At 41.8% G+C, this 23,312-nt stretch overlaps 9 protein-coding genes across 9 annotated transcripts; 5 read left to right on the forward strand and 4 right to left on the reverse strand.

Annotated features, from left to right (window-relative positions):
• The first annotated feature begins 233 nt into the window (after positions 1-233).
• On the forward strand, positions 234-748 carry LOC138604398 (histone H4). Its single transcript, XM_069676326.1, has one exon. The coding sequence runs from the start codon at positions 234-236 to the stop codon at positions 543-545; it is 312 nt and encodes a 103-aa protein (XP_069532427.1). The 3' UTR covers positions 546-748.
• Positions 749-2,322: 1,574 nt separating this feature from the next.
• Positions 2,323-3,104, forward strand: LOC138599216 (histone H2B 1/2-like). The gene has a single exon (XM_069670724.1). The coding sequence runs from the start codon at positions 2,323-2,325 to the stop codon at positions 2,692-2,694; it is 372 nt and encodes a 123-aa protein (XP_069526825.1). The 3' UTR covers positions 2,695-3,104.
• A 4,058-nt stretch (positions 3,105-7,162) lies between these two features.
• Positions 7,163-7,546, forward strand: LOC138595297 (histone H2A-like). Its single transcript, XM_069666666.1, has one exon. The coding sequence runs from the start codon at positions 7,163-7,165 to the stop codon at positions 7,544-7,546; it is 384 nt and encodes a 127-aa protein (XP_069522767.1).
• A 1,474-nt stretch (positions 7,547-9,020) lies between these two features.
• On the reverse strand, positions 9,021-9,332 carry LOC138595317 (histone H4). The gene has a single exon (XM_069666689.1). The coding sequence runs from the start codon at positions 9,330-9,332 to the stop codon at positions 9,021-9,023; it is 312 nt and encodes a 103-aa protein (XP_069522790.1).
• Positions 9,333-13,214: 3,882 nt separating this feature from the next.
• On the forward strand, positions 13,215-13,586 carry LOC138595306 (histone H2B 1/2-like). Its single transcript, XM_069666678.1, has one exon. It carries the CDS (start codon positions 13,215-13,217, stop codon positions 13,584-13,586), a length of 372 nt encoding a protein of 123 aa, XP_069522779.1.
• Positions 13,587-14,810: 1,224 nt separating this feature from the next.
• Positions 14,811-15,194, forward strand: LOC138595286 (late histone H2A.L3). Its single transcript, XM_069666654.1, has one exon. It carries the CDS (start codon positions 14,811-14,813, stop codon positions 15,192-15,194), a length of 384 nt encoding a protein of 127 aa, XP_069522755.1.
• An 834-nt stretch (positions 15,195-16,028) lies between these two features.
• LOC138603991 (histone H3) lies at positions 16,029-16,451 on the reverse strand. The gene has a single exon (XM_069675789.1). The coding sequence runs from the start codon at positions 16,437-16,439 to the stop codon at positions 16,029-16,031; it is 411 nt and encodes a 136-aa protein (XP_069531890.1). The 5' UTR covers positions 16,440-16,451.
• A 2,347-nt stretch (positions 16,452-18,798) lies between these two features.
• LOC138600633 (histone H1-like) lies at positions 18,799-19,398 on the reverse strand. The gene has a single exon (XM_069672095.1). It carries the CDS (start codon positions 19,396-19,398, stop codon positions 18,799-18,801), a length of 600 nt encoding a protein of 199 aa, XP_069528196.1.
• Positions 19,399-21,294: 1,896 nt separating this feature from the next.
• Positions 21,295-21,606, reverse strand: LOC138604723 (histone H4). Its single transcript, XM_069676705.1, has one exon. It carries the CDS (start codon positions 21,604-21,606, stop codon positions 21,295-21,297), a length of 312 nt encoding a protein of 103 aa, XP_069532806.1.
• Positions 21,607-23,312: the final 1,706 nt, after the last annotated feature.

Below are 23,312 nucleotides of genomic sequence, written 5' to 3' on the forward strand. Positions count from 1 at the left end.
TAGAAAAACAAACGTTGACATTTTTAAATGTTAGGCAGATATAACAAAAAAAGTGTATAAACCCATTTTCAACCAGCTTGCGACCGCTCCGGGTGGTGGGATGGGGGATGGGGTCTTCAGTCTGTCACGCGCCGTCCGTTCTCATTTACGTCCGCAGATAATATATAAATTCGGAGCGCCTGCTCACCAGCAGCACATTCGTCTCAGACTGACCTTTGAGAGATACTGTAATCATGTCTGGTCGCGGCAAGGGAGGTAAAGGACTCGGCAAAGGAGGCGCTAAGCGTCACCGTAAAGTTCTCCGTGATAACATCCAGGGAATCACTAAGCCCGCTATTCGCCGTCTGGCTCGCCGTGGCGGAGTGAAGCGTATCTCCGGTCTCATCTACGAGGAGACCCGCGGTGTGCTCAAGGTGTTCCTGGAGAACGTGATCCGTGATGCCGTCACCTACACCGAGCACGCCAAGAGGAAGACCGTGACCGCCATGGACGTGGTGTACGCTCTGAAGAGACAGGGCCGCACTCTGTACGGCTTCGGAGGTTAAACCGGATCCTGACCCGCTGATTCTCAAACCAAAGGCTCTTTTAAGAGCCGCCCAAATCTAACAAAGGGAAAACATTTTCTATATTAAAGAATGATTTGTTCGTTCCTCAACGGGGAAATTCAACCTATAGTCTTGCAGGAGCAAAGTGGATAGTGCAACACTACAATGGATTATAAAAATTGGTGAACATATGTTTCCTATAATACTGGATCGTAAAAAATGTGTAAGAGAGACTGCAGTCTGCTGTATAGTTAATCTATTTCATACGAAGCTGCAGAGGATTATCAGGCCTCATGATCAAACTAAGTTTTATATCATGTCATCACTTCAGTCCGCGAGTACCCGCCGCCTTAATCTTAATATCATAGATCTCATGCACAGCTTATCTGATGGTAATATCGTTGTCAAAACTGTAATACTGTAATAGGTTTTGTTTAGTACAGGGTTCAACAGTCTCGTAAGGACACTTTGTGTATGAGTAATGTGGTGTAGGAATAAACAATAACTATTAACACTGAGAACCAGGAATGTCCCCTGTTATCACGAGTAGGACTTGTGCAAAAGTTAGAAAAATAAAATGAATGAAAAATATAAAATGAAAGTTTAATTGATTACTCAATTACAAAAAAAACAATGCCTTATTATTCCTTACAGTTTCTTTTTATTATAGTAAATGTGATAGTGTCTGTGAAGGTTCTCAGTTATCCAGGTCATGGTAGGCTATTTCTAAACTTAATCCAAAATGTTTGAGAACTTCAACCAAGTCCAGCTGCCTTTTGGATTAAGCTTAGAAATGATATGTGATTATACATTTTCACTAAGAAGTCAAAGTGCAATGACCTATCTGTGCAGGTTCTCAGGTCAGGTCATGGTATTTCCAATAGAAACAAGGATGGAGGATACTTTAACACAAGTGAGGGATCCAAATATTTCCATGACCACTGATATGCATTAAGATGTTGTGTTACAGCAGATTGTTTCACCTCTTTGTTGCATTCGTTTCCCATACAGAGCTCTGTCTTGTATCTCTGCTGTGTTGGTACAAAGTCAGACTGTTTTGTTGGGGATGGGTACAAATCTGGATTTATCACTAATAGTCTTTGACTCCATGGGCTTTTGAGTAGTTGGTTGTTAGAAAGTCTGTATTATGATTTAAAGAGAGTAAACTACATTATTTTGTGAGAAATTATGATGAAATGCAATCAATACTATCACATGTGAATCATTCCTAAGCACTGAATGTTCCTTGATTTAATCTGTATTTGCAATTGTTGAAGCTGTCATCAATAAAACACGAGCTCCTCTCTTCTGAGTCTACAGCTGTTAGACCAGATCTAAAACAAGCCCCTAAAGTTAGGCTGATGGTCATGTAGCGCATGCTCAGTTGCTTTTTAAAGTGTAAAGTGTCCACTTGAGGCTGTCTCCAGCAGTCCCCATAGAGCAGAAATAAACATGTTTACAACCTGGTACAAAAAACAGTTTCTGACTGTACGGGGAGAATCTTTATAGAACTCACCTGTTTACATTATATTATGGCTTAAAGTTAATCATAATCTAAACCCGCCTGAATGAATCCCATCGAGGGTCCGCTCTATTTGTCAGAGCGAATCTACCAAAGCCCCTTTGACAGACATTGGTGACACGTGCTCGGTCCCCTCTACAGCACAGCCAATCATGTGCGAGGGACAGCACAGTTCTATTTGCACGACCTCACTATATATAAACGTCACCCGGGGGGCAGGGTATATTTTTAGGAAGATAATTCCACGAAGACATCATGCCTGATCCCGTGAAAGCACCGAAGAAGGGCTCAAAGAAAGCCGTCTCTAAAACCGTCACCAAGAGCGGCAAGAAGAGGAGGAGGACCAGGAAGGAGAGCTACGCGATCTACGTGTACAAGGTCCTGAAGCAGGTCCACCCCGACACCGGGATCTCTTCCAAAGCTATGGGCATCATGAACTCCTTTGTGAGCGACATCTTTGAGCGCATCGCCGGTGAGGCCTCCCGTCTGGCCCACTACAACAAGCGCTCCACCATCACCTCCAGGGAAATCCAGACCGCCGTCCGCTTGCTGCTGCCCGGAGAGCTGGCCAAGCACGCCGTGTCCGAGGGCACCAAGGCCGTGACCAAGTACACCAGCTCCAAGTAAACTTGCTGATAACCAGCAACAACCCAACGGTCCTTCTCAGGGCCACCCACATCTTCTGAGAGCTCTGTTCCTACCTGCACTGGATCCATATGACGAAATGTACAGCCTGCTTTGACTAGAATATTTTATTTATATTTACCTTTGTGTCTTACGTAGTAATCTGTATAATAACATCTCTAATACCATTTGCTACATGATGATTGCTTTGCACGGTTCACTCATTATCCCTATTAAAAGGTTTATTACACCTATTAACCATAGGTGAGAGTAGTATGTCAGTCTGTGTGAAAAGTTTACATAGTACAGGTAGGCCTATGTGCCACAACCCATGTTATATCCCTAAAACAAATTGAATAAGAGTAAATTAATATGTACTCGTAATAAGCTGAACGATTAAAGACAAAATAACATGTATTTTAAATAAAGCAAATGTTACACTTCTCCTACATAGACAGTTTTGGTTCATTTTGTTTATGTACCCAGGGCATGTATAAAGATGAATAGATTAATCTAATGTTAGAGTTTAGCATTTAGTTATGATACTGATGTCATATCAACTAATAGCCAAAAAACATATCTAAATATTACATGTTTTATTACTTGTTTTTAGATTATTCAGACATTCAGTACTGTATGTATTATTTATTTAGTATCCTTGTCAATTCTTACATTTTATCTGTTTGAGAATTTACCAAATTGAATCTAGAAAATGTATTTTTAATCTCTTTGTGTCTTACCTTCAGTTTATTATGGATGGTATGGGTATACAGATGATACTCTTTTAAATAAATTGAGGGGGAAAAAACTTGAGATCAAAGCGGTCACGAGAGGCTGGAGTTTGTGAGTGTGAGAAATCTTATTTACTTTGGCTGGATTTAGCAACCATTGTACCATGACTGTATCTATCATGGGTGATAGCACACACGGTGATAGCGACAGTATGGTTTAGAAGGAGGTAGGTAGAAAGAGAAAAGATAGGAATGACGGTTCAGGAAGCTCAAACTCCATTTCAGAGATGGGCGACATGGCCAAAAAAGTGAAAGCTGAAAAGAACGGGATGAGGAAGGAGGCTGAACAAACGGAGTTGAAAGTGATGGTGACGTTCAAAAAAGAAGGACAACATTATCACCCACTAAAATGAACAAAAGCAATAGAGCATGACATCGGAAAGATCAAGTTTGCTGAATGTTCAAGTAACAGGAGGATATTAATTTTTACCACAGATAAACAGCAAAGTGACAAGTTTCTCAGTGAAGAAATGCTGAAGGGGGAAAAGATCAGCACTCAAATCCCAGGGAATGCAGCAAAGCTTAGAGGAGTTAGCTATGATGTACCTTTGGCATTGAAGATGGATGAGTTAATCCAGGAAGTGAAAGGAGGAAAGGTGGTTAAAGCTACAAGACTACAAATGCATAGGAGAGGGGTGAAAGCTGACAGCATGTCAGCAGTCCTTGAGTTTGAAAATGTTATGCCCACTTGAGTTAGAGTGGGTTATGTGAGATGTGATGTCAGAGATCTTATCCCAGCACCACTGCGATGCTTCAAGTGTCAAAGAATGGGACATGCAGCAGGCCAATGTAAAGGAAAGCAAAGAAGAACGTGACGATGGAAAATATGGACAAGATGCAAAAATCAGATGTTGCAACTGTGGTGGTGAACATAGAGCTGCTTTTGGAGGATGTCCTGTTCAAAGACAAGCTAGAGAGGTGCAGAAATATAAAGTAACACACCAGGTATCACATGCTGATGCAGCTAAAAAAGTTCAGGAAAGTGAGCTCGCCAGGTCCAGTGTAACACATGTGGTAAGCAGCGTAAGAGAGTATGAGAATAGACGAACAATGGAGCTTCTGTCTCCCACCTCAAGTCTGAGACAAAATGAAGTAAATCCATGTACAGAGAAGATGAATGAAGATACACTGATTGTGGATACAATCAGCTTTGTTGTTTTCATCTGTGAGATTGTGAATGTGACGCTGCAACAAAGGAAAACAAGTGACAGAACCAAGACACGTGTAGAGGCGGCGACAGAGATACTGGGGAGTGGAGGAGTGAAGGCTGATTTAATCGAGAAATGTTGAACCCTAAAGTTTATGATGGACTGTCTCATGGTGTTTATTATCCGTCAGCGGAATGGCAGAAATTTAAAATATAATGGACAAGAATTCAAGAAATGTGTGGCTGATATGGAAATTGAACCTGATGTTATTAGTATTCAAGAAACTTGGCTAACACCTCACTTGGACTCTGTCAGGATACACCTGTGTCAGATGTGACAGATCTGGGACACAAGGTGGAGGATGTGTAACATTCATTATAGCGTACAGAAGATTACATGTCCTAGATGAATGTGAATGTGTAGTCCAAGAGGAAAAATGAAATGAGTCCATTTTTATATTATTAAAAAAAATAAAAAAAATAACACCCTATACACTTCCTGTCAGCAGCAGTGTCCAATTGCTCTTGAAACTGTGTGTTGGCTCTTACTGACTGTGTTCCCTCCTGTCTCCATCGTTGCTTGTGTTGTATTAACTCTCAGATGTACGTCGCTTTGGACAAAAGCGTCTGCTTGATTAAATTGTAACATTGTAACATTGTAACATTGTAACCCTTGCAGGAATTTGTCAATGCAAATATTTCAGGAGAGAAACATAGTGTGGAGACTTCAATGTTTATAAGACTCTGCAGGGATCATACAGGCACCAATGAGGAAGTGGTAGAAGAATTAATGGAGGAGGGAACACTTACTTGTCTTAATGATGGAAGAGGTACCAGAGTGGATGTTACAAGAAACACAGTCTCGTGCTTTGAGCTTACCTTAGAATCCGGAAATATGAGCAACTTATGTGAATGGAATATAAAGAATGACAATGATATAGGGAGCAATCCCTTTCCAATAGTATGCTCTGTGAACTTTGATAAGTAAAAGTAAAAGGTCAAAGTTCATTGACTGGTTAGAACAAAGAGGATTATTATGTGCATATCAACGTGGTTACCAGAAAGGCAGGTCTACACTAGATGCTCTAGTGAAAGTTAATAATGAGGCAGAAAAAGCAGTTAGTATGAAAGAGGTTATTACTATAGTACATATTGATTTATGGTTCCACGTGGAGAGAAGCACTGCTGATCAAAATGAATAACAGGGGTGTTGTAGGCTTTACAACTGTGTGTTAGACGTGTTGTAGAGTTGGAGATGCTGTTTCAGATGATTATGATATTGTTAATGGAATACCACAAGGTAGTGCTGTTAGTCCTATTCTGTTGATAAATGATGTTTTGGAGATATTGCAGATGATGGGGCTATATGGAGGAGAGGGAAACACACTGAGCATGTAAAAAAGGTCTGATCTCAGATCAGTTTGTGGTTATGAACGGGGAGCAGACAGACGGTCACTACTGGATATATATAAGGCATGAATACGATGTTGTATTGATTATGGATGTGTGGTGTATGGAGCAGCAGCCAAGAGTGTTTTGGAAGAATTAGACAGAGTACAGTTAAGAGCTCGTAGAATGAGTGTTGGTGCAATTAAATCAACTGCAACTCAAAAGCTGAGCTACTATTCTATCTCAGACGTGTTACGTTCTCACTGGCACATTGGGTTAAAGGGAGCTGGAAAGGAGCAACCTACAACAAAGGTGCTGTGTATTTGTCAGGAATATTCACAACCACTCAAAGGTAAAGGATCTGGTTGGAAGTTAAATAGAACGACAGGAGAAGATGTTTTAAATAGACTGGAGTATGGGCCGAGCACAGTGTGGGGAAACGGTCCTGCATGGATATTTCCAGTGCCAAACGTGGACATGAAACTTGTAGAGCAGAAGAAGGTGTGGAGTGAAATAAATATGGTTGGATACATTGTTCAAAAGTATATTAAAAGTAATTATTATAATTATATTATTGGAACTAATGTAATGTTTTTCTGGGTTCCTGCTGACGCTGGGGTGGAGGGTTACGAAAGAGCAGATAAAGAGAGCATTAAAATTAGATGAAGATAAAAGTGTGGTTCAGATAAGTGTGATGCTCCTGAAAATGTTGAACATGTCCTCATGAAGTGAAGGAAATATAACACAGAGAGACATATGTAACATGTCAAGATAGGCAGGTTTGGACGGGGATGGAATCTCAAAGGGATTTATATGATATATGTTATTAATATTATTCCTTTGTTTTGTTTTTTGTTTTTGCTTAACCTGAAGTATAATATCAGACCATGATGTTACCCATTCCGGTCAGTAGGTGGCGGTATGCACCTTTTAACGTTGGTTGCAATCCGCCATAATCTCAGAGAAGAAGAAGAAGAAGAAGAAGAAGAAGAAGAAGAAGAAGAAGAAGAAAATTTGAGCTCTCTTCTGATTGGATTACGCAATCTGGCCAATCAGGAAAGAGGGACTTCGACATATAAACCCGGTGAGACAAACAGTTCTACATTGTACTTTTGTTGTATCTAACAAAGCAAGAACCTGAAACATGTCTGGACGTGGTAAGGGAGCTGGTAAGGTCAGAGCGAAGGCCAAGACTCGCTCATCTCGTGCTGGGCTCCAATTCCCGGTGGGTCGAGTCCACAGGCTGCTGAGGAAGGGCAATTATGCCGAGCGTGTTGGAGCCGGAGCACCGGTGTACCTGGCGGCGGTGCTGGAGTACCTGACCGCTGAGATTTTGGAGCTGGCTGGAAACGCTGCCCGCGACAACAAGAAGACCAGAATCATCCCCCGTCACCTGCAGCTGGCTGTCCGTAACGACGAGGAGCTCAACAAGCTGCTGGGCGGAGTGACCATCGCTCAGGGCGGCGTTCTGCCCAACATCCAGGCTGTGCTCCTGCCCAAGAAGACCGAGAAGCCCGCCAAGAAGTAAAGACCCAGACCCGGCCTCTACATTAAACCAACGGCTCTTTTAAGAGCCACACACTTCTAACTAAAGGCTTTCCGTTCAACAATATGAAAAAAATCCCAAATCAATTGCATTCCTTTATACCCTTAACAGCAGAAGTGTAACTACTTCCATATTAATTTTAAAGCTCTTGTGCGGAGTTTTTAGCGGATAATGAAATGAAAACTGATTCCCCTTTGCATACAGAAGCAAACAAAACATATCAGCAACGAGCATTTTTTTACTACATTTTCCCACAAAGATTCACAGTGTTATGTCTGACTGTTAAAAGCATATTAGATTGTTTTCGTCAGAAAACACGTGTAGGACGAGATCAGCACAAACCGGAAGTTCCTCAGAAAAGCTTTAAGGCACCAAGCTGTGTCTTATCAAACAATGTCGATTCTTTTGTGGTCTGCTGGTCAAGAGGAAGCACAGAGAGAGAAAGGAAAACACTACCGGGTCAGCAGAACCGGGTTTGTCCTGGACTCCAGAGGAGAGTGGGGAGAGGAGCAGTAACATGTAAAGACAGCACTTATCTTTATGACCATCCATTATTCATTGCATGAGAACTGCTGCAGTAATGCACCCATTTCATTCCTATCTATTAATCAATGTATATTTTCTCATTATTCAATCTATATTACAAATACTTCAATATTTGGATCATTTTTCATGCGAGGGGGGTACATATTCATATCAAATGTATTTATCTGTATCCTGTTATCTTACCTTTACACACTAGTTTATCTGCAATTGCTTCTCTACCGCTTTTTTACAACTTTCTGTGCTTTTTACTATGCTAGTTCTGTCCTTTTTTATCAAAGGCTTTATTCCCGGTTTACTTTGTGATTTTGAATTTGTTACTGTAACCAGCATCCCCCCCCTAATGGAGGATCACTACATGAGATAACGTGAATCTATTGCATTCAGTCTTTCTGCTGAGAATGTGTGGTACCGTGGAGTGTTACTTGGCTATAGAACAGATAATTACAACAATTTATTAAACAACCTTAAGCAACGAAACCATTTCCTCTTTGGTAGATTTGGGCGGCTCTTAAAAGAGCCTTTGGTTTGAGAATCAGCGGGTCAGGATCAGACAGACAAACAGCAAAAAATAAACATGTATGATGTTTCTAAAGCAAGTACGTAGTTTATATGTAGATAAGATGGGGCTTAGCCTAACTGAAGTTTTTACTAAAATGCAGTTTACCCCCTAGCAAGACAGTTAGGGGGCAATAATATCCTGAAACGTTTCACATACAACACTGAATCCATAGTATACAGCATCCTTACTGCTAATGTGTGGTATGGCACATTTAGGGGCGTTATCTCGCTACACAAGTATATTACATATACATTAAGCACATGATTCTATAAAAGGAGGATTCCTCTTTGTTAGATTTGGGCGGCTCTTAAAAGAGCCTTTGGTTTGAAAGTCAGCGGGTCAGGATCCGGTTTAACCTCCGAAGCCGTACAGAGTGCGGCCCTGTCTCTTCAGAGCGTACACCACGTCCATGGCAGTCACAGTCTTCCTCTTGGCGTGCTCGGTGTAGGTGACGGCATCACGGATCACGTTCTCCAGGAACACCTTGAGCACACCGCGGGTCTCCTCGTAGATCAGACCAGAGATACGCTTCACTCCGCCACGGCGAGCCAGACGGCGAATGGCGGGCTTGGTGATTCCCTGGATGTTATCACGAAGAACTTTACGGTGACGCTTAGCGCCTCCTTTGCCGAGTCCCTTTCCCCCCTTGCCGCGACCAGACATTTTTAGAGTTGCTTTCAAAGGTTAGTCTGAGACGAATGTGCTGCTGGAGGGCAGGCGTTTGATATTTACATCTTATCTGCGGACGTAAAAGAGAACAGACCGCGCGCTTTCGGCGGTGACAGATTGAAGACCCCATCCCCCTCCTGTAGTGGTCCCAAATTGACTCAAGATGTTTATGACACATTTTCATCATTCATTGGTTGGCTACACATCCTTTCAAAATAAGAGCAACAGCTAGACTTATCTAATGTCCATCCTCCTAGCAAAGACGTTTGTGAAGGTTCATAGCTCAGAAAATTTATCGGGAAAAGTCAAGCAATGTAGGGACAATACCCTCGCACAAAATGAAGGGGTTACAGAAAGAAGGACATCATCAGGTGAAGACCTAGATCTGCCATTCACTCGATTCGAACTGAGGAGAGCTATTTTAAAGGCACGACAAACGTCACCAGGGAAAGATGATGTATGCTACAGTATGTTGGCTCACTTGACAGACAATGCACCTGAAGCAGTATTAGGACTATTTAATAAGATATGGGACACAGGTAAACTCCCCTCAACATGGAAGGAATCAATCATAATACCATTATTGAAACCAGGTAAAGATCCATCCAATCCCTCTAGTTATAGACCCATTGCACTTACGTCACAGTTAGGAAAAACAATGGAGCGGATGGTAACAGAGAGATTAATGCACTTTCTAGAGAGCAAAAAATTTTTTTTCAATTTATCAAAGTGGATTTCGTAAGGGAAGAGGGACGATGGATCGTGTGTTATGTCTAGAATCAGAAATAAGGAAAGCACAGACCAACAGAGAAATTGTGATAGCTGTATTTTTTGACGTTGAAAAAGCATACGATATGTTGTGGAAAGAGGGACTCCTTATCAAACTTCATAAATTAGGGGTAAGTGGGAAATTATTCAATTGGGTATCAGATTTCTTGTATGGGAGAACAATAGAAGTCAAAGTGGGTACAGAGTATTCAAAAAGTTATCAAGTGGAGAATGGAACACCTCAGGGAAGTGTCTGCAGTCCGGTTCTGTTAAACATTATGATTAATGATATTTTTGAGAATGTTGAGAGAGGCATAGGGAAGTCATTGTACGCTGACGATGGAGCTTTATGGATAAGAGGGAGGAATAAGGAATATATACAGAAGAAACTGCAGGCAGAAATTGTGAAGGTGTAGCAGTGGGCAAATGAATGGGGCTTTAAGCTATCAGTTACAAAAACACAAGGCATATGTTTTTCTAGACGACACAAAGATATTTCCCTGAAATTATATGGGCAAACAATTGAGCAGGTCAGGGTCATAGGGTTGCTAGGATGTGGATGGATGAAAAGCTGACGTGGAGGTATCATTTAGAAACAGTAAGGGATACGTGCAAAAAGGTCAACAATCTTTTAAGATGCCTGTCAGGTAGAGACTGGGGAGCAACCAGAACATCACTGCTGAATATATATCAGGCCATTATGAGAGCAACATTAGATTATGGATGTATAGGGTATTTATCAGCAGCAGAAAGCCATCATAGGAAACTGGATGTGCAGCAGGCACAGGGACTGAGGATATGCAGTGGAGCTTTTAAATCCTCTCCAGTAGCAGCTATACGTAAGAAATAGAAGAAACATACGTAAGAAACTAAGTAGAAATGGGTGAACAACCGTTAAGGATCAGAAGAATTAAACTTCTGTTAGCGTATTGGGTAAATCTTCAAGGGCATGATAAATCACATCCAGCTAAAGCCATCCTGGAGGAATGCTGGGAGCATAATGACTCTAATTTTACAAGTTTTGGCTGGATAGGAAATATAAAAGCAGAGCAAGCAGGTTTGGCTCAAATACAATTCAGTCCGACAGTCCCATACTCACATACTCCCCCTGGTTATTTATAGAACCATCAGTAAATTTTGAAATACAACAACAGCTGAAAAAGAATAAACAAGTCTCTCCCGGGAGGGTAGCTGAAAGTTATCTGGAAAAACACTTCCCAGATAACACAATGATTTTCACCGATGGGTCAAAAGACCCTGATACTGGACGAACAGGAGCTGCAGTCTACATTCCACAATACAAAATACACATTAAGAAAAGGACCACAGATCAGTTATCAGTGTATGCAGTTGAGCTTTTAGCTATCAAATTAGGTTTGGAGTGGATAGAAGGAAATAACTACAGGAATACAGTAATAGCATCAGACAGTTGGGCAGCACTCACAAGCATCAAAACCATGAAATCATGCAGACAAGATCTTATAATCGAAATACATAATACACTATACAGAATACACAAGAGGGTTTTGACTGTCTGCTTTATTTGGGTTCCTGCCCATGTAGGAACAGAGGAAAATGAAGCGATAGATATTCTGGCCAAACAAACACTTAAATCACACACTGTAGACATAGAAATTCCGTTAAGTAGGGCAGAGGGTAAATCAATAATTAGGAAACATGTTGGAAAAGTATGGCAAGAATACTGGGACTTTCAAGACACAGGAAGACACCTTTATAATATACAAAAACAAGTTGGGGTGGTCCGAAGGAAGGGCAGGAGCCGGAGAGAAGTGGCAGTCATCACACGATTCAGGATAGGGAACACAGGACTGAACAACACACTACATAAAATAGGTAAACACCCTAACGGCAATTATGACCACTGTGGTCAGTCTGAATCAGTCAAACATATTTTGTTTGTGAGTGTAGAGCGTACGAGGAGGAAAGGAGGGCACTGATAACGGCAGCAGAGAAAGCCAAGGTATGCTTTAATATAGAGAGCCTACTCAGAACAGAATTAAACAGAATAACCGTTCAGTTAATGACATATTTAAAAGAAACAAAGTTGATGGAGAGGATTTAGTTTCCTCGTTTCTATTCTGTTTTGTTTATATTCTATTTTTTGGTTAATAATAATTTTTTTTTTTTTTTTTCTTATTATGTTTTATTTTTCTGCCAATCTACTGCTCCACACTCCAGTCCAGTAGGTGGCTGTAATGCACCTTAAGTCGGTTGCCAACCGCCAATAAAAACCAAAGAAGAAGAAGAAGAAGAAGAAGAAGAAGAAGAAGCTCTAATGTCCATCATATTGAACATCCTAAAACAGGCTTTAGTCTGAATGACATGTCTGCTATTCATCTTCTCCTCTGGATCGCTTGAAACCGTCATTCCTCAATACCTTGTGCACTCCTTGCTCTAAACTTAGCTTAAGGTACAAGTACTTTGCAGTCCGTACAGCACATGAGAGCTCAGACCTTCAATTCAGACAACAGAAACTTACCATAATCACACCTCAGGAAGAACCATGGAGGTATGCCTAAACAAGGAAGTCACATTATTACCAATGTAAATATAAACAGAGAGTGTAAGTTTCACACAAATAAGAAAGAAAAACGTGAAGAAAAGGTCATTGAGAGGTTTCCCTGCGGAGGACTCGCTCTATGGAGAAAGATTATAGCCAAAAGATTTTTCATTTGAAGAAAAAAAAAAAGGAGAAAAATCCTCAACTTATCTTATTTTATCGTAACTTACAGTCATGAATTCAAAGGTGTACTTTTTACAGATATAGTTTTATATTCAAGGTATTTTTACTTGCAGGGTTTGCTTTAATAAACCTTATTTTTTCATTACAATGGAAGTACATAGAATCTTCACCTCCCGGTGGTCCCTGGAACCTCCTTCCCGATGACATCACACATTTCTTGCCAGACGGCAAGGTTTTATTGGTCGAGGTGCCACGTGCTTAACAGTTACTTGTGCAGCGGGTCCTCTGAAGCTCAGCCAATCATGTACGAGGGACAGCACAGTTTCATTTGCATTGGCCGCATATAAATACTCGTCACAGCGGCGGTAAATTTACACATCGAAAGAGAATTTTACGAAGCCATCATGCCTGAAACCGTGAAAGCAGGGAAGAAGGGTTCCAAAAAAGCCGTCTCTAAGACCGTCACCAAGAGCGGCAAGAAGAGGAGGAGGACCAGGAAGGAGAGCTACGCCATCTACGTGTACAAGGTCCTGAAGCAGGTCCACCCCGACACCGGGATCTCTTCCAAAGCTATGGGCATCATGAACTCATTTGTGAGCGACATCTTTGAGCGCATCGCCGGTGAGGCCTCCCGTCTGGCTCACTACAACAAGCGCTCCACCATCACCTCCAGGGAGATCCAGACCGCCGTCCGCTTACTGCTGCCCGGAGAGCTGGCCAAGCACGCCGTGTCCGAGGGCACCAAGGCCGTGACTAAGTACACAAGCTCCAAGTAAACCTGCTGATAACCAGCATAAACCCAACGGTCCTTCTCAGGGCCACCCACACCTTCTGAGAGCTCTGTTCCTACCGTGCATGTGTCCACATGTATAACTGTATAATACTGAAGTATAAACCTTGTAGCATGCTCAATAATACTCTATAAAGAGGTCACAAGCATCTCAATATGAGCTTCAGTAATAACAGACACCAACAGTAACTCCAAGTACAAATGTTACCTCCTCACAGAAGAGCTTATTGCCACTGTAAAGAAATTCAATCTTAGCAGCAACCAGAGTTTCCTCAGGACACTATAGAGCAGTTGTGGACTGTACTCCGTTTTACATGATTTAGAGAGGCCCGACATCAACCCACGTGAGCAGTACTTGGCAACTGCAATTCGGCAGATTGACTGGCATTCACGTGTAGCTGAGTGGTTAAAAATTGAATGAAATGATCCACATTGAATGACTGAAATGACGGGGCCACAGCCAAAAAGAGACATTTAACCATGAGATTAACAGGCAGACAGTAAGTATGGCTAATGGGACGAATAGAGCAGTTTAGTTTGACGATATATTTAACACGATAAATCCAGTTTCAGTACCCTGGGGCACAGCAGCAGATTATTCAACAGTTGGTGCCAAGTGTCATCTCCATGTGCAAAGTTGTTACTTGTTGACCTCTTAGACTGACATGTATAAGCCACTACATTTCAGTGTTTTATCTGAAAGAAAAACTGACTGAAGAACGTGAAAACATTATTACAAAACAACCTCATTTAACTAATATACTTGACAGATGAAGAGATGTATGATGTCGAGGATAGACATCACGATAAATCAGGCTTTTTTATGGACAATTAGAAAAAAGCTTAACTTTTATTATTTTCTACGAAAATACAAATGTACCTACACTATAGTATACATTGATTTAAAAAAGTTTATATGAATAATGTGTGTTATTATGATGTATAAGCATGTGGGGCTGGTGTTTTTTTTTTTTCCTCTTTTAAACATACTTTGAGTAAAAGTAACTTTAAATATCCTTTTTTTTAAAGCTTAACTTTTATTCTGAAAATGAAAAGGAAGCACCGCAGTAAAGACCGGAATCCGGCGCGAGCTCTTTACTGATTGGACGATCATAGTGACGTTCAGTGAAGGAGGAGCCGGGACACTTTATAACGACGGGTCACGCCAGCGCAGTCATTCTTCGCTCTCTCCGAAAACCTAATAAGAAATATGTCTGGACGTGGTAAGGGAGCCGGTAAGGCCAGAGCAAAGGCAAAGAGCCGCTCATCTCGTGCCGGGCTCCAGTTCCCGGTGGGCCGTGTCCACAGGCTGCTGAGGAAAGGCAACTACGCTCAGCGTGTGGGTGCCGGAGCCCCGGTGTACCTGGCGGCGGTGCTGGAGTACCTGACCGCTGAGATCCTGGAGCTGGCTGGAAACGCTGCCCGCGACAACAAGAAGACCAGGATCATCCCCCGTCACCTGCAGCTGGCTGTCCGCAACGACGAGGAGCTCAACAAGCTCCTGGGCGGAGTCACTATCGCTCAGGGCGGCGTGTTGCCCAACATCCAGGCCGTGCTGCTGCCCAAGAAGACAGAGAAGGCCGCCAAGAAGTAAAGACCCAGACCCGGCCTCCACATCAAACCAACGGCTCTTTTAAGAGCCCCCCACATCAACTGACGAGCGTGCTCCTTATATAAATATTGTATTATGTAAATATAAAAAGGGACATTGACAACTACGCATGTTGTAGTCGAACCTCTGATCATCTGTGTACATTTTCCTTCGGGTATTGCAACAGCACAACGAAGCCAGAAGTTAATTGCGATTGAATATACAAATGGTGAACAATAACAATCCAAAATGACAGTTATGGTATGGACAGGTGCGAAGTGACTTGATCAGTTAATGGCAGCAGCATTTTTAGCAGTAGGAGATACAGTAAACCTTGTATCAATCACAAGCATTGTTTGTAAAAGGGACTGCTACGTATTATCTAGTCGAACCTCGGATCATTTTATTTGTGAGGTAAAGTAAATATGCGATTAAATATACAAATAAACGACAATCCAAAGTTAATCATGGGATAACGTGACATGTTATGAAAGTTAACTGGCAGCAACATTTTTAGCAGTATTAGATAATAAAGGACAAATGTTAGTTAAGCATATACAGTTCATTAGGTGAGAGAAGGTCAGCCATGTTTACAGGAAAGCTCCTGCAAAGGTGAATAAACAGGCCAGTAAATGTAGATCCGTAACTCTGAAGGATAGGGGGTGATATGTTTGGTTCACACGTTATTCAATACAATATTGAATAGACTCTACTCCTAGCTTATCGTTAAATAACATGCACGTTCGATAAGGAATGAAGTATTGCTGTTGTAGTGTGTTTGTGTGGCTCTTAAAAGAGCCGTTGTTTTTAGGTCGTTCGGTGTCAGGTGAGGTGAGTTTAAGCCCTCTCCCCGCGGATCCTGCGGGCCAGCTGGATATCTTTGGGCATAATGGTGACCCTCTTGGCATGGATGGCGCACAGGTTGGTGTCCTCGAACAGGCCGACCAGGTAAGCCTCGCTGGACTCCTGCAGAGCCATGACGGCGGAGCTCTGGAAGCGCAGGTCGGTCTTGAAGTCCTGAGCGATCTCTCTGACCAGGCGCTGGAAGGGCAGCTTGCGGATCAGCAGCTCGGTAGACTTCTGGTACCGACGGATCTCTCGCAGAGCCACGGTACCGGGCCTGTAACGGTGGGGCTTCTTCACTCCTCCGGTGGCAGGGGCGCTCTTACGGGCAGCCTTGGTGGCCAACTGCTTCCTGGGAGCTTTTCCTCCGGTGGATTTACGGGCGGTCTGCTTGGTTCTGGCCATTGCAGCTAGATAATCTCCTCTGTGGTAGAAAGAAAGAATGCTGTCTGACGGTGAACAGCGGCCTTATAAAGGGAATGCCGGAGCGGGGCCTCTTCTGATTGGTCCAGAGCAAGGGACCCGCGCGCTCTGGCTCCTCTACTATTGGACAAAAGAAATTCAAACTTTAACCGCCCTCGACAGCAGCTGGTGAAAAGAAAAAAAGATCCAAGAAAGCCGTCAGACACACAGGTTTATAGGAATAAAACTTTTTAAATGACTGATGACCATGTTTGAAATGAGAAGTTTAAAGTAAAAACATGTTTTACTGGATTTAACATGTCCTCCATCATTTATAAATCTTTTACACCATAAATATCCATATATGAACTTTTTGTCCCCACTTCCACTTGTGACGAGATATATTAGTATTCACAATAATGTTACCTACTGCATACCCATATTTTTTAAAAAGTATGTTAAATCTTTATTTCACTTCTGTCCACTTTTATATTCCTGTTTAGTTTACTCTGAAAAACTAAAAACTCTGATTTGCCATTTATTTAATTTACCAACAAATACAGGCATTGTACATTGTTTGTTTACTATTCAGCTAAGCATAGAAAATACATGATATCTGTTTTAAGTTTCTTTTTAGAATCTCCCACTGTAACGGTTTTTGTTCAGACTGACAGTTGCATCCGCACCAATTCAGCTGGAACAACTGGGAAAACAAGGCATCAACATCTCCAGAATACACAGAATCATAAGCAAAGCCACTCAACAGCCAACCACATCCATCAAGATCCACCTCATCAACCCAGAGCAAGCTGCTGGCCTTCTCCACCAAGGATTCTACGTGGACCTCTTCCAGTACAGAGTGGACAAGGCACGGCCCCCACTCACCATCAAACAATGCTACAAATGCCAACAGTTCAACCATATATCCACCAACTGCACCAACCCCGTCGTATGTTTGAGATGCGGAGAAAACCACCATCACAAAACCTGCACAAAAAAAAGGAGATAAGCTAAGTGTGCCAACTGTGCAGGCGAGCACTCCGCCGCCTCCAAAACCTGCCCTGTCTACCCCTCACACATGACTCCATCAACCAGAAAGCTACCATCCGCCAGACCCTCAGCCAGAAAGCCCTCCATCACCAACCCCGCCAGCCAGCACCCACCTCACTCACCTGCGTGACGACCTCAAAAAAGTCTCCATGGATGACAAGGAAATAGAAGAAGTACTCAAAAGCATCAGGAAATACACACACGTCAGCCTATGAAATCCAAAACTTACAGACTTCCACTGCAAGAAAACAAACCAAAACGGCAAAGCACTCCAACAGATCCTAAACAACACAAATCTGTCAATCGTCAACACAAACGAACCCACCTACATATCCCCGCAAACAGGCAGCACAGACATCCTGGACCTGATTCTGTGTTCCCCTGATCTGGCTTCAAAGCTCCACAAGTTCTCCACCACAAACCACCTCTCCAGCGACCACCTGCCTGTCTCCTTTCATTTACAAGCAACCCCAAGGACCAAATATAACTGCAAAACAGCACAATGGGAAACATACAGGATAAACATAGAAGAAAAAGTGAAGGACATCACTCTTCATTTTGTGAGGATAACACAGCAAGTTTGGTCAGCAGATTAGAGGATGTAATGCCAAAATAATGACATTAATAGATGTATTCTAAATAGAGAAAGACTGTTTAAACTTTCCTTTTAATGGATGCCCTACTTATAAACGGTCCTTTTAATTTTTAATTTTGTTTACTTGTTCAATATAATTAGATTTTCTTTACTTAATCATTTACATTATTTGCAAATACTCTTTATCATTTTTCATTGTAGCACATTTTCAAATATCACCAAATCATAGGAATATTAATAGTAATAGATATTGAAATATATTCTATTAATTCTATAAATGTACTAGTAATTTGAATGAAATAAAAAGATGAAATATAGTGACTGAATACTGTAATAAAATAAAGGTGCACAAAGAGGTATAAAAGAAAGACTGTGTTAGACTATGTTAGCATTGCTTAGTCTTTTTGTTTTGAATTCTTACTTTGAAGTTGATTAGCAATCAGGTAGTAGCACAGTGATAACATACTAACTAACTAGTTCTTTTTCACATGACCATAAAGCCTTTGAATCCTTGAATATTATCAGCGGTGATACCATTTAAAGCCATTTGTCAGCGACTGTGTTGATTTTAGCAGTCAATGACTTGTAATTTGTAATAAAAAGTAGTAATAATGGTGTTTCCACTGTGGTTCAGTGTGATTGATTGAGGACAAACTCTTTAGTAAAAGTTGTGGTGGCTCTTAAAAGAGCCTTTTGTGCATTGAATGCTGGACAGATTTACTTCTTGGCCTTCTTGGCTGCGGGCTTCTTCGCTGGTGCTTTTTTTGCCGGAGCTTTCTTCGCAGGAGCCTTCTTCGCCACTTTCTTCGCAGGAGCCTTCTTGGGACTCTTTTTGGGGACAGGTTTCTTAGCAGCCTTCTTCGCCGGTGCCTTCTTAACGGCTGTCTTCTTCGGGGACTTCTTAGCTGCTACTTTTTTAGGAGTAGCTTTCTTGGCTGCGGGCTTCTTTGCCTTGACGGGGGCCTTCTTCTTCACCACCTCCTTCTTCTTCGCTGGTTTGGTGGCTTTAGGCTCCTTCGCGAGCTTGAAGGATCCGGAGGCTCCAGTGCCTTTAGTCTGGGTCACAAGCCCCTTGACAACCATCCTAGTCAGAGTGGCGTTGATACGCTTGTTGCATTTCGTCACATCAATGTTTGCGGCCAGAGCCTTCTTCATGGCCGACACAGACGTCCCTTTCCGATCCTTGGAAAGAGCCAAGACATCGGCGATGAGCTTCGGGAGGGTGGGTCCATCCTTCTTGGGCCGGGTAGCGGACTTCTTCTTCGGGGACTTGGCGGGAGCCTTTGCCGGAGCAGCTGCTGGTGCTTCTTCTGCCATGTTGATCTCTCAGTTGTGTTTCACTGAATGTATGTGAGTAACGGCAGGAGGCGGGACTTATAGAGCGCGTGAGAACCGGGAAGACTCAATCCACACAGACCCTCTCCTGCCCGCCTGAAATGTGGCGACACTTTGTGTTTTCTCTTCAACATTTTGGGGATAAAACTCAGTGAGCGAAACGTTTTCGACAAAAACATGTTCATGTATCAGTTAGAAAACCTTCTTCCCTTTAGATGTAGCAAATTTTTGGAGACATAGACTCATTTATTTTGTTGCAGGAGGCTTCAAAGCTCTGTAATACACAGCCAAATTGTACAACGCGCAGTGATTTCTTTTCACATTTCGTCTCCTAAAATGGCTAAAAGTGATTTTGGTCAAATGTTAAAGTGGTGTCCCGGTAAGCAGAAGCACCAGGAGACAGACTAAAACAGAAATCAATTGAATACTTCGATTAGTTTCGTTTAAATGGGAGAGTTTTTCGGTGGAGGTAAACACACGGAGGCTGTCGGGACTCAGGCGGTCAGACGGACTCCTGTCACAGATGGTGTTGTGGATCAGACCTCCAGTTCAAACCGATTGACATATTAACACGGAGGGACTGCCAGCACAAAGTTGGTGGATAATTGTACAATTTCGATAAATAAATGTGTCGTTCATGTGCTGTACAAAGACCTGGAGAAATCAGTTTCAGTATGTGTGTAGACCTGCTTTCTGTCTCTGATCAGGTCAGTCCCAGTAAATGTGTTGTTAAGAGCAATCGTATTTAATATTAGACAGCAGTGTAAATAACAACACTTATATGTATTTGACTTCTGAAGTAGTTGTTTTGGGGTTGGTGAATATGAGTGCACACATTAAAATGACTCTTGTTGGATCATTAAGTATGGGAACATCTGGTGATGGACAGTTTTTTGTGTTTTTTGAGTTGTGAGACTTTATTTCTTAACTTTTGAAAAACAATTTTGTGAATATACTGAGATGCATTAAAACATTTAAATCTAAGCATTTTCACTTAAATTATAATCATTAAACAAACCATTTATGATTGCTTAATAGTAGATCGTTGGTTAATTATTGGCTCAGTAATAACATTTATGTATTTGTATTTTGAATATCATTAACTGAATATAAAAAAACCCAGATTGCCCTCATGATTAGCCTACTTATTGAATGATTGATTGGTGTTGTATTTCAATGTGTTTGAATTTTAAACAGGGATATACATATGTAAGCACTTTTTGGGGGGGATCAGTAAATGCTGAGCAGAATGCTTCAGAAGTGATTTGGATCAGAAATTATAAAGATCCTCCTGGGACCCATCATTTATGTCCTCTTCGCGGGACATGAGTGTCTAAAGGATATTTCTAAAACCTTTAGAGCTATTGTACTCTAACCTGGTGTGCCATGTGAAGGACATCCTGGCCTTTGCAATGCGCTATCATTTGTTGGGATGTGTCATTCAAAAAAGGAGTTCTGACTTTTCAAAACAGCTGCCATGTCAGCTGCCACATTTTACAGGACCAAGACAGATAAAAAGCAAAAAAACAAACATGTATGATGTTTCTAAAGCAAGTACGTAGTTTATATGCAGATGAGATGGGGCTTAGCTTAACTGAAGTTTTTACTAAAATGCAGTTTTCTGAGTTTACCCCCTAACAAGCCAGTGAGGGGGCAATAATATCCTGAAACGTTTCACATACAACACTGAATCCATAGTATACAGCATCCTTACTGTTAATGTGTGGTATGGCACATTTAAGGGCGTTATCTCGCTACACAAGTATGTTATATATACATTAAGCACATCATTCTATAAAAGGAGGATTTCCTCTTTGTTAGATTTGGGCGGCTCTTAAAAGAGCCTTTGGTTTGAGAATCAGCGGGTCAGGATCCGGTTTAACCTCCGAAGCCGTACAGAGTGCGGCCCTGTCTCTTCAGAGCGTACACCACGTCCATGGCGGTCACAGTCTTCCTCTTAGCGTGCTCGGTGTAAGTGACGGCATCACGGATCACGTTCTCCAGGAACACCTTGAGCACACCGCGAGTCTCCTCGTAGATGAGACCGGAGATACGCTTCACTCCGCCACGGCGAGCCAGACGGCGAATTGCGGGCTTAGTGATTCCCTGGATGTTATCACGGAGCACTTTACGGTGACGCTTAGCGCCTCCCTTGCCGAGTCCTTTTCCTCCCTTGCCGCGACCAGACATGATTACAGTTGCTCTCAAAGGTCAGTCTGAGACGAATGTACTGCTGGACAGCAGGCGCTCCGAATTTATATATTATCTGCGGACGTAAAAGGGACCACGTGGGGGTAGATTGTGCCACCCCCCACAGTTCCCTTTTCTCGTTACTTCCCATTTTATTTTAGCAAGGAGGAACCACCAAGACAACAATATATTTATCTGATGGAAACACTCACAAACATAATAACATGCATGTACACGTATAACCCTTGCCCCATTTACACATTTAAAAACAAAGCAATACTGTCTGCAGGTGTTGTTTCCCCATTCTTCCTCTTTTTCCCCCTTTTTTGTGCTGACCCAGTTGTCGGTTGTTCGTCTTGACAAATGAATTGTCCCGGGAAGGTGTTAAGCAGATAATAATATCAATGAACAGAATACTATGTTTATTCCACCATTGGCCCTTCGTGTTTTAATGAGGACAAGGTAGCATCCGTTGGAGCTTTCAGGGTGGTTGATTCTGCAACAACATGCGACCCCAGTTGTTCAGAATGAACTGAAAGTTGGTTACATGTCCGTTCCCGCTCGCACCACAGCATATGATCTGATACTACTGAGAGACAGCCAAATTACTTACACGGTTATGTTCAGAACTCTAAAATATTTTTCAGGGGCATAAAATGAATACGCAGTAAAAAACAGACACCTTATTATTTCATGTATTGTTTTTTTTTTTTTTTATAAAGTTACTATTGACTAACATTCATTACACAAACACTGAATTAATCTTATCTCCTGAAATTATAGTTTACATGCTATTCTACAGTTTGACCTGTAGATGGTGCTCTACACTTGCAATGGCTGGGGGTCTGATTTTTCTTCTTTCTCAGTGTGTTCACTGTGAAGAAGCCGAAAGATCGCCTGAACATTCTACATGCTCTACATGTGACTTCTTGTCATTGTTAATCAATTTATTTATAGAAATCATGAACGGAAAAAAACAGCAGAGAGAGAGAGCATAAGGATGTGAGAGAGAGAAGGAGTAGGGGAATATGAGCAGAAGTGTTGACATGATGTGTAAATGACCTTCATATTTTACTCCCATGTCAGATAACTTACGTTTTCGTTATATAGGCTACCACCTTTGAAGTGTATTTGGAGTACACACGTCTAAAACATCCCATTTCTTGTTGCCAGTTTGTGCCACTATAAACACACATACACACTGACCAAGTCTGAAGTCGTTCAGACAAACAGCAAAGGACAAGATAATTTTAGAATGACCCATTTAAATGGCCAATAATACACAAAGGGTTTTGATGGCATGTCTTTTTGTAGGTCTGGATTTATTTATTTATTTATTTAATGTTTATTTGTTTATGGACAAGTATGAAGCAAGTAAACCGATGCCACACACTACAGCTTTTATAGCCTTGGCTTATTTGCAATGCCCGTCCCTAGATGGGCCTTTAACATACATGAAATCAACGACAAATACACAAGAGACAGTACAAAACAGACTCAACCATAAAACAGATAAAACAGTACGGGATAAAACAGGGAGCACAAGATCATACATGACTACAACACTGAGCCCTCCTCAAAAACTGTTTGAGTTTGAGTTTAAAATGCTCACTTTTTCCCAGGACAGAGAAGGACAAAGGTCAGATGGAAGTCAGTGTCTAGGATTGGATGACAATGAGGAAGAAGAAATGATACGCAGAGATGGA

Source organism: Semicossyphus pulcher, unplaced genomic scaffold (assembly GCF_022749685.1).
Source record: "Semicossyphus pulcher isolate SPU_LCO1_2020_fin unplaced genomic scaffold, fSemPul1.0.p SCAF_10, whole genome shotgun sequence".
Lineage (NCBI taxonomy): Eukaryota > Metazoa > Chordata > Actinopteri > Labriformes > Labridae > Semicossyphus > Semicossyphus pulcher.